This window comes from Homarus americanus, unplaced genomic scaffold (genome assembly GCF_018991925.1).
Source record: "Homarus americanus isolate GMGI-L3 unplaced genomic scaffold, GMGI_Hamer_2.0 scaffold40248, whole genome shotgun sequence".
Taxonomy (NCBI): domain Eukaryota; kingdom Metazoa; phylum Arthropoda; class Malacostraca; order Decapoda; family Nephropidae; genus Homarus; species Homarus americanus.
In genome coordinates this window covers 9,343,665-9,357,120 of record NW_024712526.1, presented here as the reverse complement: position 1 = coordinate 9,357,120, position 13,456 = coordinate 9,343,665, and the positions used below count along the sequence as shown (strand labels likewise).

The window sequence follows — 13,456 nt, the reverse complement described above, 5'->3', positions numbered from 1 at the left end:
AAATTAACAACTAAACTGATGATACTTCAAAGAAGTGTATTTTTAATTTAAAATGATAAAAATGTATTGATAATGATATAATTAAGTAGAATACTAAATAAAACTTGTTTTGACTATAAATCTAATTGCTAAAAGATCTCTATTATATTTTATTAATAACAAATATTTACTATATAATTAATTTCGTAATACAACAAAAATTATATATAAAAGCGATAGGCTAAGACACTTTGTTTATTCAATATCTAAAACTTATTTTCATTGTATAACACCTGGAGCAGGAGACAGTGAGTTGACCTGGTGGTGCTGGCAGCTGTAAACATCAGCAGATTTTCCTTCAGTTCCTCAGTGAAGGTTGTCGAGGGGAGTATCAGCACCATGAACAAGATCATCTTTATTTTCGCCCTTTTAGGGCTGATGTCGTTATCATCGGCAAACGGTGAGTGGTCGTCACATCAAACAACAGACTGTGCCATTCATTATATTTAGATATTAAAACTCAATACAAAACAATATTATCTGCCAATTCCATCAACAGTCGACTAACGACATTGAAAAATATTTCAATCCAACCGTTGCGTAATGTTATGTATTTTACTCCATAATGTTCTGTAGCAGTACAACGTGAGGTAGTTGAAGTGTGAAAAAGTTTATAGTGAAGGTAAATGAACATATAGAATTACGTTTGTAACAATCATGTATTTTTAATGGCACGTTTCCAAGACTCGCCACAACTATTGTCTTCTAGGAAACTTCCCGGCAAAGTTCCATAAAAAAAATATTTCATAAATTATAGGAAAATGTTGAGGTCGGGGTAATTATGAAGTTAGCTTTTGTTGCCAAACTACCCAATTAGAAAAAAAACATAAGAGTTATTATCAATAGACTTATGCTTAAAATTATTTCCATCCAAGGATAATTGTATTTAATACCCAACACCATACACGTGTTTATGAAGTGTACTCTGAGCTGGTTCATTTTCATTGCCTGGCTCCTCGGATGGCTCTTAACAAATGAAAACAAAGAATCAGTGAACTGTACCTATATTACACTTGACTTGCCTAGTGCTCTACTGAGTCAAGAAAAATTACAACCACCACCATTAAACAGGATGTTTGGGGGCTATGTTTCTAGCGCTTTCTGATTCAATGTGTACTGGTAACTAACAGGTACACTGCTAGAGTTGTGTGCCTGGAGATATCCTTATGTTGTAGTAAGTAGGCTTCGACAAATTAACAGTCTTGCTAATTTGACATGATTCAGAATAGATTTGTTAAATTGCTGAAGGTTTGTAGCACCATAGCCTACTTAGTTCATTATTTGTTTTTATGTATTGATTATTTTGCCTTGACTGGCTAAGTTCGTACTAATGCTATTTTACAGTGAGTGCGCTTTGATTGACTAAGTACTTTCTGTTTAATATGCCCCCACTGGCAAGGAAGTTAGGTAAGGTTAGGTAGGTTTCTTTGGTTGGTTTAGGTCAGGTTCTTTTAGGTTCAAGTAAATGTCGCCTCTTTTATAATGATAAGTTTACATACACAACGTAAATATAGTTAGGTATGGTTACAGCTACACAACATTCGACTTGCGGTGAAATAAATGCCAAATGTAGCCAGAGTCAGTCAAATACAGTACAGTATAGTTCTCATGTTCTTTGCCAGTAATAGACAATTAGAGCACCTTCACAGTAAAGTAGCTCTAGTAGGAACATACTGGTCATGGCAAAATAGCCACTGCCTTTTTTTAAGTAGTCAACTGTCATAATGTAGACATGCTTATGGGCCATTTTGTATTTAGCATTAATGTCCTGAGATATCCCATGGTTAATGTTAATCCGGTGGTATTATTGCAGCTTCAGCCCCAACGCAATTAGAGCAATTTTGTGTTTATCATTAGTTATATCTCATCAATAGGAACAACTTTTTCTAATACCACTTTCGTCACAAATGGATATTAAGCGATATAGTAAATTCACGTAAGAACTTAACGTAAATCTGCAATCACTGTGTGTCGTCTGTTTGTTTACAACTGAATTGCTTGGTCTGAGCGTACCGTACTCTCACTTCCACAAAAAAAAAATTACACCATGATGTTTCAGCATAGTTGATTTCATTAGTACCAGATATCAAAATAAGTACTTTCTGTTTAATATGATGTGGACAGCTAGGAAGTTAGGTAGGTTTCTTTGGTTGGTTAGGTCAGGCTCTATTGGGGGGGGGTGATGACTCAAACAAACGGGACAGATATGAAGGTCAGATTCAAATGAATCGCCAAATACCATGGGAAAAACAAAAGTTTATGGTCAAACCTGTAGTTGGGACTGAAACTGCAAATTTATCAATCCGGTTTGATTTACTGTGCAGTATTAATAATAATAATAATTAACGGTTTATTGAAAAAGTTCTGCAGCCCGAAGGCTGAAAATATACATTGGACATAAATGACTTATTACATACATTGGTGGTTTAACAAAAGCCTTCATTAGAGAAAGGTGAAGGAACATACAGATTATTGTAGGTGTTGAACAGCAAACACGTAGTGTAGTAACTCCCTCCCAGGCGGTGTGAGGAGGGACCTCACGTGGTGTAGTAATTCCCTCACAGATTACTACACCACGTGTAGTATACCCTTGTATAAGACCAAAGGCTGAAGGTCTCACTATGGCTGTGGCTGTCCACCATGTACGGTATGAATCAGCTGTCCTTCCTCATTGAAACACAGCTGAACCAACAGTTGCTTTTTTTTTTTTCAATATTCAACTGAAAGGTGAAAAGGTTGATTAACAGTACTGTATTTAGCTCTGGGAACCTATTATTCAAAAGCAGAATATCAACCCCTAAGAGATCTTTTAGCTATATTCTACAGTACTAGGCACTACATACACCATAGTAAGACAATTTTTTCTTGCATACACTGTACTAGCCTGGAAAGATTTGTTTACATCTCCAAGAAATGAAATCAAACCATCCACCGCAACCATTATGTAAACACACATATGGACTTTTGAGTGATTGATTGAATTTATTAGGAATATAATTATCTGTACAATAGAATATAATGTGGGTATGAACAACAATTACAAGTACACACTCATCCAATACTGTAGTATACTTATATCCATTGAGGGCTGCATGGCTAAGGATTTAACCTACTAGAAGAAAAACTGAGATAAACAAGATGGTTGCCTGTACAGTATTAAATGTCATCATAGAAGTTTAGTAGTGAAATCAAGTACAATAATTATATAAAAGGTGTGTCTTGGCTTACTAGATACCTATACTACTAGCAAGCTACATCTTTCCGTGGGTATAGGTGGTTTTGGTTGAGTTTGGTTGTTTTTTATTAGCTATTTGTACATTAATTGGTTCCTATGTTCAGTCCCCCCCCCCCCACCAGATGTGCATCCCATGTATTAAAACAACAGTATTGGTGAAAATACTATAAAAAATGTCAATAAGACTGTGGGACATAGTCTTGTGTAATAGTTATATAAGTCTTAAGCCCTGATTGTACAGTACAGTAGTTACTAGTCAGAATTTATGAAATATGTTAATTTAAGTTTGTTCAAAGAAAACATCAAAAACTGGTCTGTAAGAAGTGTATGTTTACCTTGGTGATATATTACTGTAGTAGGAAGCATGCAGGAGAGTGTGTGTATAAGGGGGTTAGTGGGTCATTCAGAGAGTCCAGAAAGGTTAAAGGGCAGTTAGTGAGAGTGACTATTAAGATTAGATCATTTTTTGTTTTCTTATTCTAATTTACCTTTTTGTTTTGTCTTTTTATTTTTTTGTTTAGGTAGGACTTAAACAGTGGGAAGCAAATAAGACTAATTTATTTTGACTGCTTGAATGGGAAAATGAAAAAGAAGAAAAGAAAATGTTACAATTGTTGTCTGTTACAGTACACTTACTGTATAGTAGCTATTTCCATAATGATACAGTACATTATTGCAATACACATCACAAAAAAAAACTTTTCCTGTAAATTACTGATAATTTTACAATATGCACTTAAATTAATGATACAGTTGCGATCAGAAGTACATACTGTTTATGATTCCACAACTAGGACTGATAGACTGTTCCATAGGTCTACCACCCTCTGTGTCAATACTGTAAGTACTTATACAGTATTCGTTCTGCAAGACAACTTGGCGAGCTTGTAGTTATGTCCTCTCGTGTTGGTGGTGCGTGACATCACAAAGAAATGTTCCGGATTCATGTTTTCCATCCCGTTCAGGAGTTTGAATGTATCAATGAGATCTGACCTATTGTGCCTTGCCTGAAGGGTTGTTAGTCCTAAGGCCCTCGATCTGCTTAGATAATTGAGATGACATAGTCTCAGAATTATCTTATATTGGACTGTCCGAGGGTAGCAGATAACTTCAAACAAACAGTACTCTGTTGTTAATAATATAGATATCATCACATCACTCATCTCTTCAGTTTTCTTGGTAAAATTTCCTTTTCAACACACGAATAGGTTAATAGTGGAGCAGACGGTTAGCACCCAAACAACTTTATAGAATTTTTTCATATTTTCCATAGTTGTTGTTTGGATGATATTAAAAACAATGATACGACAGGAGGATTTAAATAAACTTCAGGAATGGTCAGAAAAATGACATGAAATTCAACACCAGCAAGTGCAGTGTACTTAATATTGGAAGAACAAATACTGTCAATGTTGTTACGAGTTGGGGATTTAGAATATAGTTAGAAGTCTACCCAGATCCCAACAGGTAACAACAATAAAAAAAACAAAGACAATCGGACTATAAAAGGGTAGACAAAGGTTGCGAGTTTTCGTTGTGTATAATAAAGTACCATGAATTCCTTAACAAAATAATCAGCTTCCTATAAATTACCCTTAACCATACTTAACCTAAATATTAACAGTATATACATATTAATACGATCGGATGCTAGATGCTATAATTGATTCAAGAAATTTCCCCACTACTGACGTCAAACTGATCGGCCGGTAATTTGACGCTGATGCTCTGTCTCCCTTTTTGAACATGGTGCGTGTCAAGACATGCTCGAGCTTAGAACTGTGATCGGTAAGTTTTAACGCCACTCAGCCATCATCCTGTTTGACATTTGATAGTGAACCGGATGTAGTCGGGAGGGTGTGTGGTTGCGCGATGCGTTTGCCACGCGCACGTGATGCGAACATGTCCACTCCCAAGCACTCGGGTGTCACACGAACAGCTTGCCCGCGACCCGCCTTGTGTAATCTCGTACTGTTTTCTGTACGAGATATTGGATATTATAAACATACATTGGCTTTCACAATATTTGACTACTGGCGCGGTCATTGTACTCAGGGATGCCATGATATTCAAACTAAAATATGACGTAAATTAATATTCCTACATGTATACTCACGCGCCATAGTTTCGATGCACCATCTACCCCCTATCCCCTATCCTGACGCGATGGAAGTCGTGGTCTTGGCTTCATACCAAACGTCCCCCCCCTCCCTCCCACCCCCTCCCCCCATCGTTCAGTGGTGCAATGTGGTAGCTCGAAGCTTTGCTGGATTGTACAAATAGCAGTTCATGGTGTAATGTTTGAGAATTTGCAAGATACGGTTTTGTTTAGTGTCTTCACATTACTATTTATCATCGCTATACTATACAGAAGACCTGACTACGATTTCATTTGAGCCAGAGTGTGCATCGGAACTATGGCGCGTGAGTGTACATTTATCTACACATAAATGCATTGTACACTTATCCTTGCACTACAGTCTACTCAACATACACAATGCATGATTATCAATGTGCTCTATTGTACGTGCATACACATATTCATCATGCGCACGTAGACTGCTATGCACTAACACTACCGGCTAGAATGCCCTCTCCGTTGCATTCATCGTCATTGATTATGTAGCCCCAGGGACGTGCTGTGGATATACGGAACAGTAATTGGTCTTGCCCCCCCCCCCCCTCCAAATCTATATTTTACGCGGTGTATGGTGCTTGTGTGTCTTGTATTTGTATGGTGTGTGTGTGTCTTGTATGTGCATGTATAGTGCGTGTCGTGCGTGCATGTATGGTGCTTGTCGTGTGTGGAGTGCATGTCTTAATGTGTACCTGGGTGGTGTGTTTGGGACGTCTATCTTATCTTGAAAGGTATACGGTCCACGGGTGGTGGTGGGGTAGCTCCTGTATCCAAGTGTGCGTGCGTGTGTGTGTGTGTTTAACTTTTCCTTTGTCCTGAACCTAACTCAATTACAGTACTGTACTATCAATTTAGATTTGTTTATGGAGCTTATAAAAAAATACACAATGGTGAAGTTGTACCCTAGTGCTAATGTTTTTACTGGTTGTAGGCTAGCCAGGCGTCCTGCTTTAGGCAGGACAGTCCTCCGTCCTGCGCCACCTCAAGCAGGACGTTAATTTGTCCTTCTCTTTTGGGCCTGTCTAAAAAGAATTTTATAAATTACCTTACGTATTCTAAAACAGTGGGAACTGAAGGCCACAATAACAATTGACATTTTTATTATAATTTTATGTAGTTCCCTTTGGCAACACTACGCGCGGACCCACAGTGTACGTGTACGAGACCAGTCAAACTATCAATCAAGTACACATCGAGTCTGAGACAGTTAGTCTGCCGAAGGCCGCAGTGCAGACTGGTTGACTTTATTTCTTGATGTAATTAAGCCCCTAAAGAAATGCCGAAAAGGAAGAATACATTTAACCATGAATTGGCCAACGGATAAAGATTTATTCCTAAAAGCAGAAAAGGTGACTTTCATGCATTTTGTACACGATACCGTTGTGCTGTGGATGTTAGCAGCACGGGAAAAAATGCAGTTGAACGGCACGCTGCCACAGATAAACATAAAATTAACACTCGTATTGCCGGTACGTCATTCTTGTTAAAATTTTTCTACCCAGCTCGATCATCTCAAGATGACAAAATAATGGCTGCAGAACTGTGTAAAGTGTATCATGCTGTGAAGCATCATCAGTCATACAGAAGTGTTGATTGTGGAGTAAAAGTTGACAAAGAAATATATAGTGACTCATTGATAGTGAAGGGTGTAACATGTGGGAAAACTAAAACATAAGCTGTGTGAAAATATTCTAGCACCGTATTCTGTACAAACACGTGTGGAGTACATCAAAGAACATGGTTTGCCCTTTTCACTAGCAACTGATGCTTCAAACAAAGATGCAACAAAGTGTTTCCCAATACTTCTGAGATACTTTAATTTTGAGAAGGGGGTGCACCATGTGTTACTTGACTTTTACAGAGATAACTGAATCATCAGAGGCCATAACAAATATGCTACTATCTAAACTAGAGATGTCAGGTCTGGATCTGAATAAAGTGTCTGCATACACTGCTGACATTGCAAGTGTAAACTATGGAAAACACAACAGTGTTTATCAAAAAATGGAAATGGCTCAAAAAACGTTATTGCTGCAAACTGTCTGGCTCATTTTGCACAATGCAACAGGATTTGCTACAGCAAAACTGGACATTGATGTTGAAAATATTGTGCTCAAAGTGTATAACCATTTCAGCATCTCAGCTAAAAGAACAGCACAGTTAAAGGAATTTTGTGAATTTGTGGAGGTTGATAGTTGCAGCATGTTGTGACTAGATGGCTTTCTCTTTTGCCAGCTATTGACAGAATACTTAAATGCTGGGAAGTCCTAAAAAGTTATTTCCAGAGCTTAGGTGAGGAGTGCCCCAAGGTACTATAGAAGTGCTTTGGAGATAAAGGAAATGCCTGTGAATCGTCAGAGATCTATTTCTTCTTCCTCAGTCACACTCTTGAGTTGTTCTCAGACACTATTGAAGCACTAGAAGCCAAGATATTTAGCATAACTTCAGTATTTAAGCTAATGTCTGAACTGAAAAGCAAACTTGAGAGAAGAGTAAAAGACTTTTTTTGGCTTTGTAGTAAACACCAAGCTTAGCCAGCTTACACCAGATGTGTCTAAGAAATGTAAAGCAGACTTCATTGGTTTCTTTGAAAGAGCCATAAAGTACTTAAGTGACTGGTATGACTTCTCTGAAAACAGCTTTCATAACAAAGTGTCAAAATTGAGCCTAACCTTTTGGAGAATTCTGTGATGCACTCAAGGCCTGTTACCTTCAAGATATTGATATGGATGAATTATATGAAGAGTATGGGATTGTGGAGGCAAATATCAATACTCCTCAGATGATAGAGAACCACAGTGAGGAACGTTATCTCAAGCTGTTCAGTAAATCTGAGGTCCCTTTCACAAATCTGAAGAAGGTGAGCGCTTATATCTTCTCTATTCCATGCAGCCATGGTCACACAGAACGAGTTTTTTCAATGATGACCTCTGCTTGGAGAAACGAGAGAGACCGTCTGCAAGTGAACTCAGTCAAAGCAGAGCTCCAAATCTGTAACAACTTCTCAGAAGAGTGCCCAGCCATGTACAAAAAATTACTGGCCAACAGAAAACTCTTGGAGATGGCAAGTAAAGGGACGAAATACAAAGAATAGACAGCCATTATGGATGTACAAGATATGGTAAGTAGGCTACTTCCTTTAGTTTGTGAAGTAAGTTAATTTGGTTAGCATACAATATGTTGTTCCAGCAGGAGTAAAAATGAATATTCATTTCTTTCAGTTCATTATTTATACTGTATGAATGCATGTATCATGTATGTAACATATACAGTGTGTTTAAAAAAATTGAAATTTGAGAAAAACCACAAATTAGCCTTCATTACATTATAGTGATATTTGACAAATCAACACTTCTTAGTATATTTTGTATATTTTATACAACTTTTTTATATTTCAACTCATCATTAAACATGTTTAATTTAGGTTAAAAATAAGTGTTGTAAATTTGTTAAAAATTTCTTCCTTTTTGGAAATTTGGAAATGGTCACCCTAGTACAGTAGTATTCGGCATCTGGTAATAGGCTTCTGTGTTTACCTCACTTGATACCCGAGGCACCGACTCTGTACAGAGATAGTGAAGAAAATAAATAAAGCGAGATAGTAGTGACTAGTAACGATGTTAGTAAGCAAATAGACACACTAAAGCCTAATAAGTCATCAGGTCCCGATGAGATATTTGCCAGAGTATTAAACGATTGTGAGGAAGAGCTTAGTATGCCCTTAGCAAAGTTGTTTAGCATGTCCTTAAAAACGGGTGTAGTCCTAGAATCCTGGAGGATAGCGAATGTAATACCGATTTTCAAGAAGAGATAGATCACTATCCTCTAACTACTGTCCAATCAGTCAAACATCAATTGTAGGCAAATTACTGGATGCAATCATTTCAAACTATTCGAAATCACCTGGAGAAGCACAAGTTGATCAATGATTCCCAACATGGCTTCACAAGCAAGCATTCATGTCTGACTAATCTATTAACAGTCTTTTCATCTGTTTTCAAATCAGTGGACGGGGGGCACATTTGTGATGTGGTATATCTCGACTTTAGCAAAGCCTTCGACAGAGTCCCCCATGAAAGACTAATATGAAAAGTGGAGGCTCATGGCATTAGGAGATATTCTAAAATGGGTTAGGGTGTGGTTACAGGCAGGAAACAGCGAGTGAGCATTAACGGCACTAAATTCGATTGGAGCAACGTCACTAGTGGAGTTCCCCAAGGCTCAGTACTTGGACCATTATTACTTATTATATGCATAAACGACATAGATATCGGCGTAGACGGCAACATAAGTAAATTTGCTGGTGACACTAAAATAGGGTGTGTAATTAAATCTGATGAGGACTCCGCAAAACTACAGGAAGATCTAAACAAATTTTTTGAATGGTTTGAAAAGTGGCAGATGAAATTCAATATGGACAAATGTTAAGTACTCAGTATATGAGATGTAAACAGGGAAACCAGATGAACAATGATGTCATTGAGAAATCCGACTGCGAGAAAGATTTAGGAGTAATGATAAGTAGGAATCTTAACCCAAGTAAACAATGTGTAGTTGCTCGAAACAAGGCTAATAAAGTACTTGGGTTCATACAAAGGAGTGTTAGTTAAAAGACTAGTGAGGTCATCCTAAAACTATGTCTTGCATTTGTGATATCTTCTCACTTGGATTACGCAGTTCAATTCTGGTCACTGTATTACAGAAAGGATATAGAATCCTTGGAAAGAATTCAGAGGAGAATGACAAGGCTAATCCCAGGCATTAGGAACCTTGAGTACAGAGACAGGTTAAAGCATCTTAATTTGCACTCTCTCGAGAGATGTAGAGTGAGGGGCGATATGATAAAGGTGTATAAATGGAATTCAGGGCTGAACAAAGGGGACATTACAATGGTACTCAAATTATCCAACCAGGAGCGAACTCGTAACAATGGTTTTAAATTAGACAAATTTAGATTTAGGCACAAATGGGTAAACATTGGTTTGGAAATAGAGTAATGGACGAGTGGAACGAGTTACCAAATATCATCATTTACTCGAATACGCTGGACAGCTTCAAACATACGTTGGATGGATATATGAGTGATAGGGGTTGGGTGTTAATGGGACTGCCCAGTATGGACCAATAGACCCACTGCAGTTTCCTCCATTCTTTAGTAACTAAGTATATGCGGATGTGTTATCACTAGCGTTGATTACGGTATCCTGATAAGGTTTGGAGGATGGAGGGGGGGAGGGAGACTCTCAACGTTCATGGTTAGGATATGTGGATGTGTGTGATAATTAGTGTTGCTGTTTCCTGATTACATTGGGGGAGGGGGGGGGGTGGAGGAAGGTTTTGTAACTTTCGTGGATTATATATATTAAGAAAGTATGTTTTCCTTTGAATTGTAATAGTTGCATGAATTTATTTTTATTACTATTATTACCAGTATGCAGTATCTCACAAAGGGGCTTCGATTACTGTGTGTTAACCCCCATGTACAGTCAATTCTTTAATTGCATAGCATGGTTAGTAATTACACTATTACTTCAACTGTTAAAAATTATGAGATAAAACTGTGTTGTGTAGTCAAACCATAAATTACTTTCATCTTTTGGTGCGATGGAATTTAAGAAAACAAAATGAACGTAACCCTCTCCTGCGGTTTCGGTAATGTTGACCAACGCGATTTTATGAAATATTTTAATATTTCCAAAACAAAGTGAGTTTAACTCCAAATAGGGAAAATTCCACCCCCTTTTAAGGTAATGAATGGCGTGACCATCAAACGTTTTGAGAAATGCATATGTACTCCTGGGAACATCTTGGAAATCTGGCTGGACGGGAATGTAGGAAAATTGGCACAGTTGGGTTTAACTTGGTCTCTGGAATGGCTTCTTTTTCTGTTAACAGAATTTGTTTTGGCAATATTTGTGTAAAAAATGTATCAATTTGTAGTCAAGTATACTCTACAGGTACAGTATATGACTGTTCACACCTTGTAGCTTCACACCATAACAAGCTCTGTGTTGAAATTATAGATTATCAGAGCAGCTCTGTTAGTGAATTATCTTATCTTTGATATCTCATTATTTAGATATTTTCAGTGGAGATGATGTACAGTATTGTAGTAAGTTAAACATTGATCCATGGGTATTTACTATAGTATTTATCTATAGATTATATAAATGACTATTTTGATTGGCTCAAGAAATATAGAAATCTCAAAGGAGGTGGGGCAATATTAGGGGGAAGGGAGTGCTGGTGATACTGTATAGAAGTGATACAAGTAGCACTTTACTGTAACAATTAACATACAGTATTGTAGATCCTTCAATCAAATGGGTATTAATTTAGAATTGAGTTAACAAGGTTGCAGATGATATTGCAAGTCATTGAGTAATGTGATTTTAAGTAAATTTTAAGACAGACTATTGAATATGCCATACAGTGTACGAAGTGTCTCCGAAATACGTCGGAGTTAGGAACCAAAGTCACACAACTTTAAGCCAAATGACAGGACAATGAGAGTGTTTACTTTGTCAATGCCAGTGGTAAAATTTCTCCCATAGGAAATAATATAATAAGGTATGAATAGGGACTGGAATTTTAAGTCATTTTCTACTTATAGATTAGAAAAAGTACAGGTTATGTGATAATATTGAGTAATTATATACAGTATGTGAATTTATTTAAAATACTGCAGATCTTTCAGTCAAATGGATGTTGGTTTTAAAATATTGAAGACAATAATCCAGATCATGCAATAATGTTTGTAATGCAGATAAATGTCGAGATATTGGGAGCTGCGAGGAGTGCATGGCTGCCCCCTGCCATTGGCTTGATTGTTTGGAACTGCAGTATTGTGAGAAACGTGATATCAGCCCAGAATTATGTCTTGAGACACGGTGTATGTGGCTTCATTTGTGCATACGATGATAAATATTGCAACTAACCTGCTCTTAATCTACAATTATGTCATTGGCTGAGGTGTAATGCTGCTACTGTATGTATGTACAGTACTTTCCATCTAATGTACTATTTACAGCATGTTTATTAATAAGAATGGATGCTCTGCTTGTGAGGATGCTGTGTCATGTATATACACGTACTGGTGTATGTCATTCATAGCTAAGGTCAGTGAACATCCAGATTCTCCATACATCTTGTTTGAAATGTTATGTCATACTTTATTTTTCTCCCACTTGAATGAATTTGTGAAAGCTGATGGAGAGAGACTTATATGATGGATCTTTATTCCCTACCTAACAAGAGGGGTTTGGGTCATTACCTATATTTATGTCCATCTGAATTTACTTTCTGGATAATAACCCAAATATCAATTCAAGTATATTAATGAAAGCTTTTACAGTATCATGTACTTATTAATGAATATTGGGTAAAAAAGATTATCTATCTTTCAAGATTTGTATTTATTGAAACTTTAAATGGAATCCTGTCCTAAAATTTGATATATTTTGGGGACCTCTCTGTCTATCCGCATCCATTAAACAAAACACGGAACAAGAGGCTAGGGATCTGGGCCTCCATGGTTTCACTATTGCAGACCTTTAAATAAGTGAACAAACTAATGTATGTGTAGATATTCTGAGTGATGAATACAACTGTGTTTAGAGGTTAACTTAAGTGTCGGGTAATAATAATTTGCTGTGTCCCAGAGAATACTTTAAATTGAATCAGTCATTATGGCCGGTAATCAGATCTAAATGAAAACAAAAAACGTATAATATTTTGTTAATTTGGATCCCAACCTAGTATCGTATGTCAGAAGCTTCACCACAGTCTAGTTAAATCGTGTAAGCAAACTTCTCCTTATGAACAGGGCTGAATTATACATAGTATAGTGAAACCTCTTATTTAATGGACTACAGTATACAGTAAATGCGAGAGGCCAGTGTGAGCGATCAAAGACCATTAAATATAAACTTTCTTGATACGGATTATATTAGAGAACGTAGTCCGTTGTATATGAAACCTCCTCCTAATAAGTGTGTTAAATCAAAGTCTATTACATGAAGGTTTCACTGTAGCTGGATGGGCTA

General features: G+C 37.0%; 1 protein-coding gene across 3 annotated transcripts in view; it reads left to right on the top strand.

Moving 5' to 3' along the window:
- The first annotated feature begins 288 nt into the window (after positions 1-288).
- LOC121862300 (salivary glue protein Sgs-3-like) overlaps positions 289-13,456 on the top strand; it is a 36,123-nt gene continuing 22,955 nt past the window's right edge. Inside the window, exons 1-3 of one of the 3 annotated variants that reach the window (XM_042360453.1) lie at positions 320-439; positions 8,304-8,532; positions 12,178-12,303. In XM_042360453.1, coding sequence (XP_042216387.1) covers positions 12,213-12,303 — 91 coding nt within the window. In that variant the 5' untranslated portion in view covers positions 320-439; positions 8,304-8,532; positions 12,178-12,212. Of the gene's footprint in view, positions 440-8,303; positions 8,533-12,177; positions 12,304-13,456 lie in introns of all 3 variants that reach the window. The other 2 variants (XM_042360444.1, XM_042360463.1) reach the window with 2 other exon arrangements.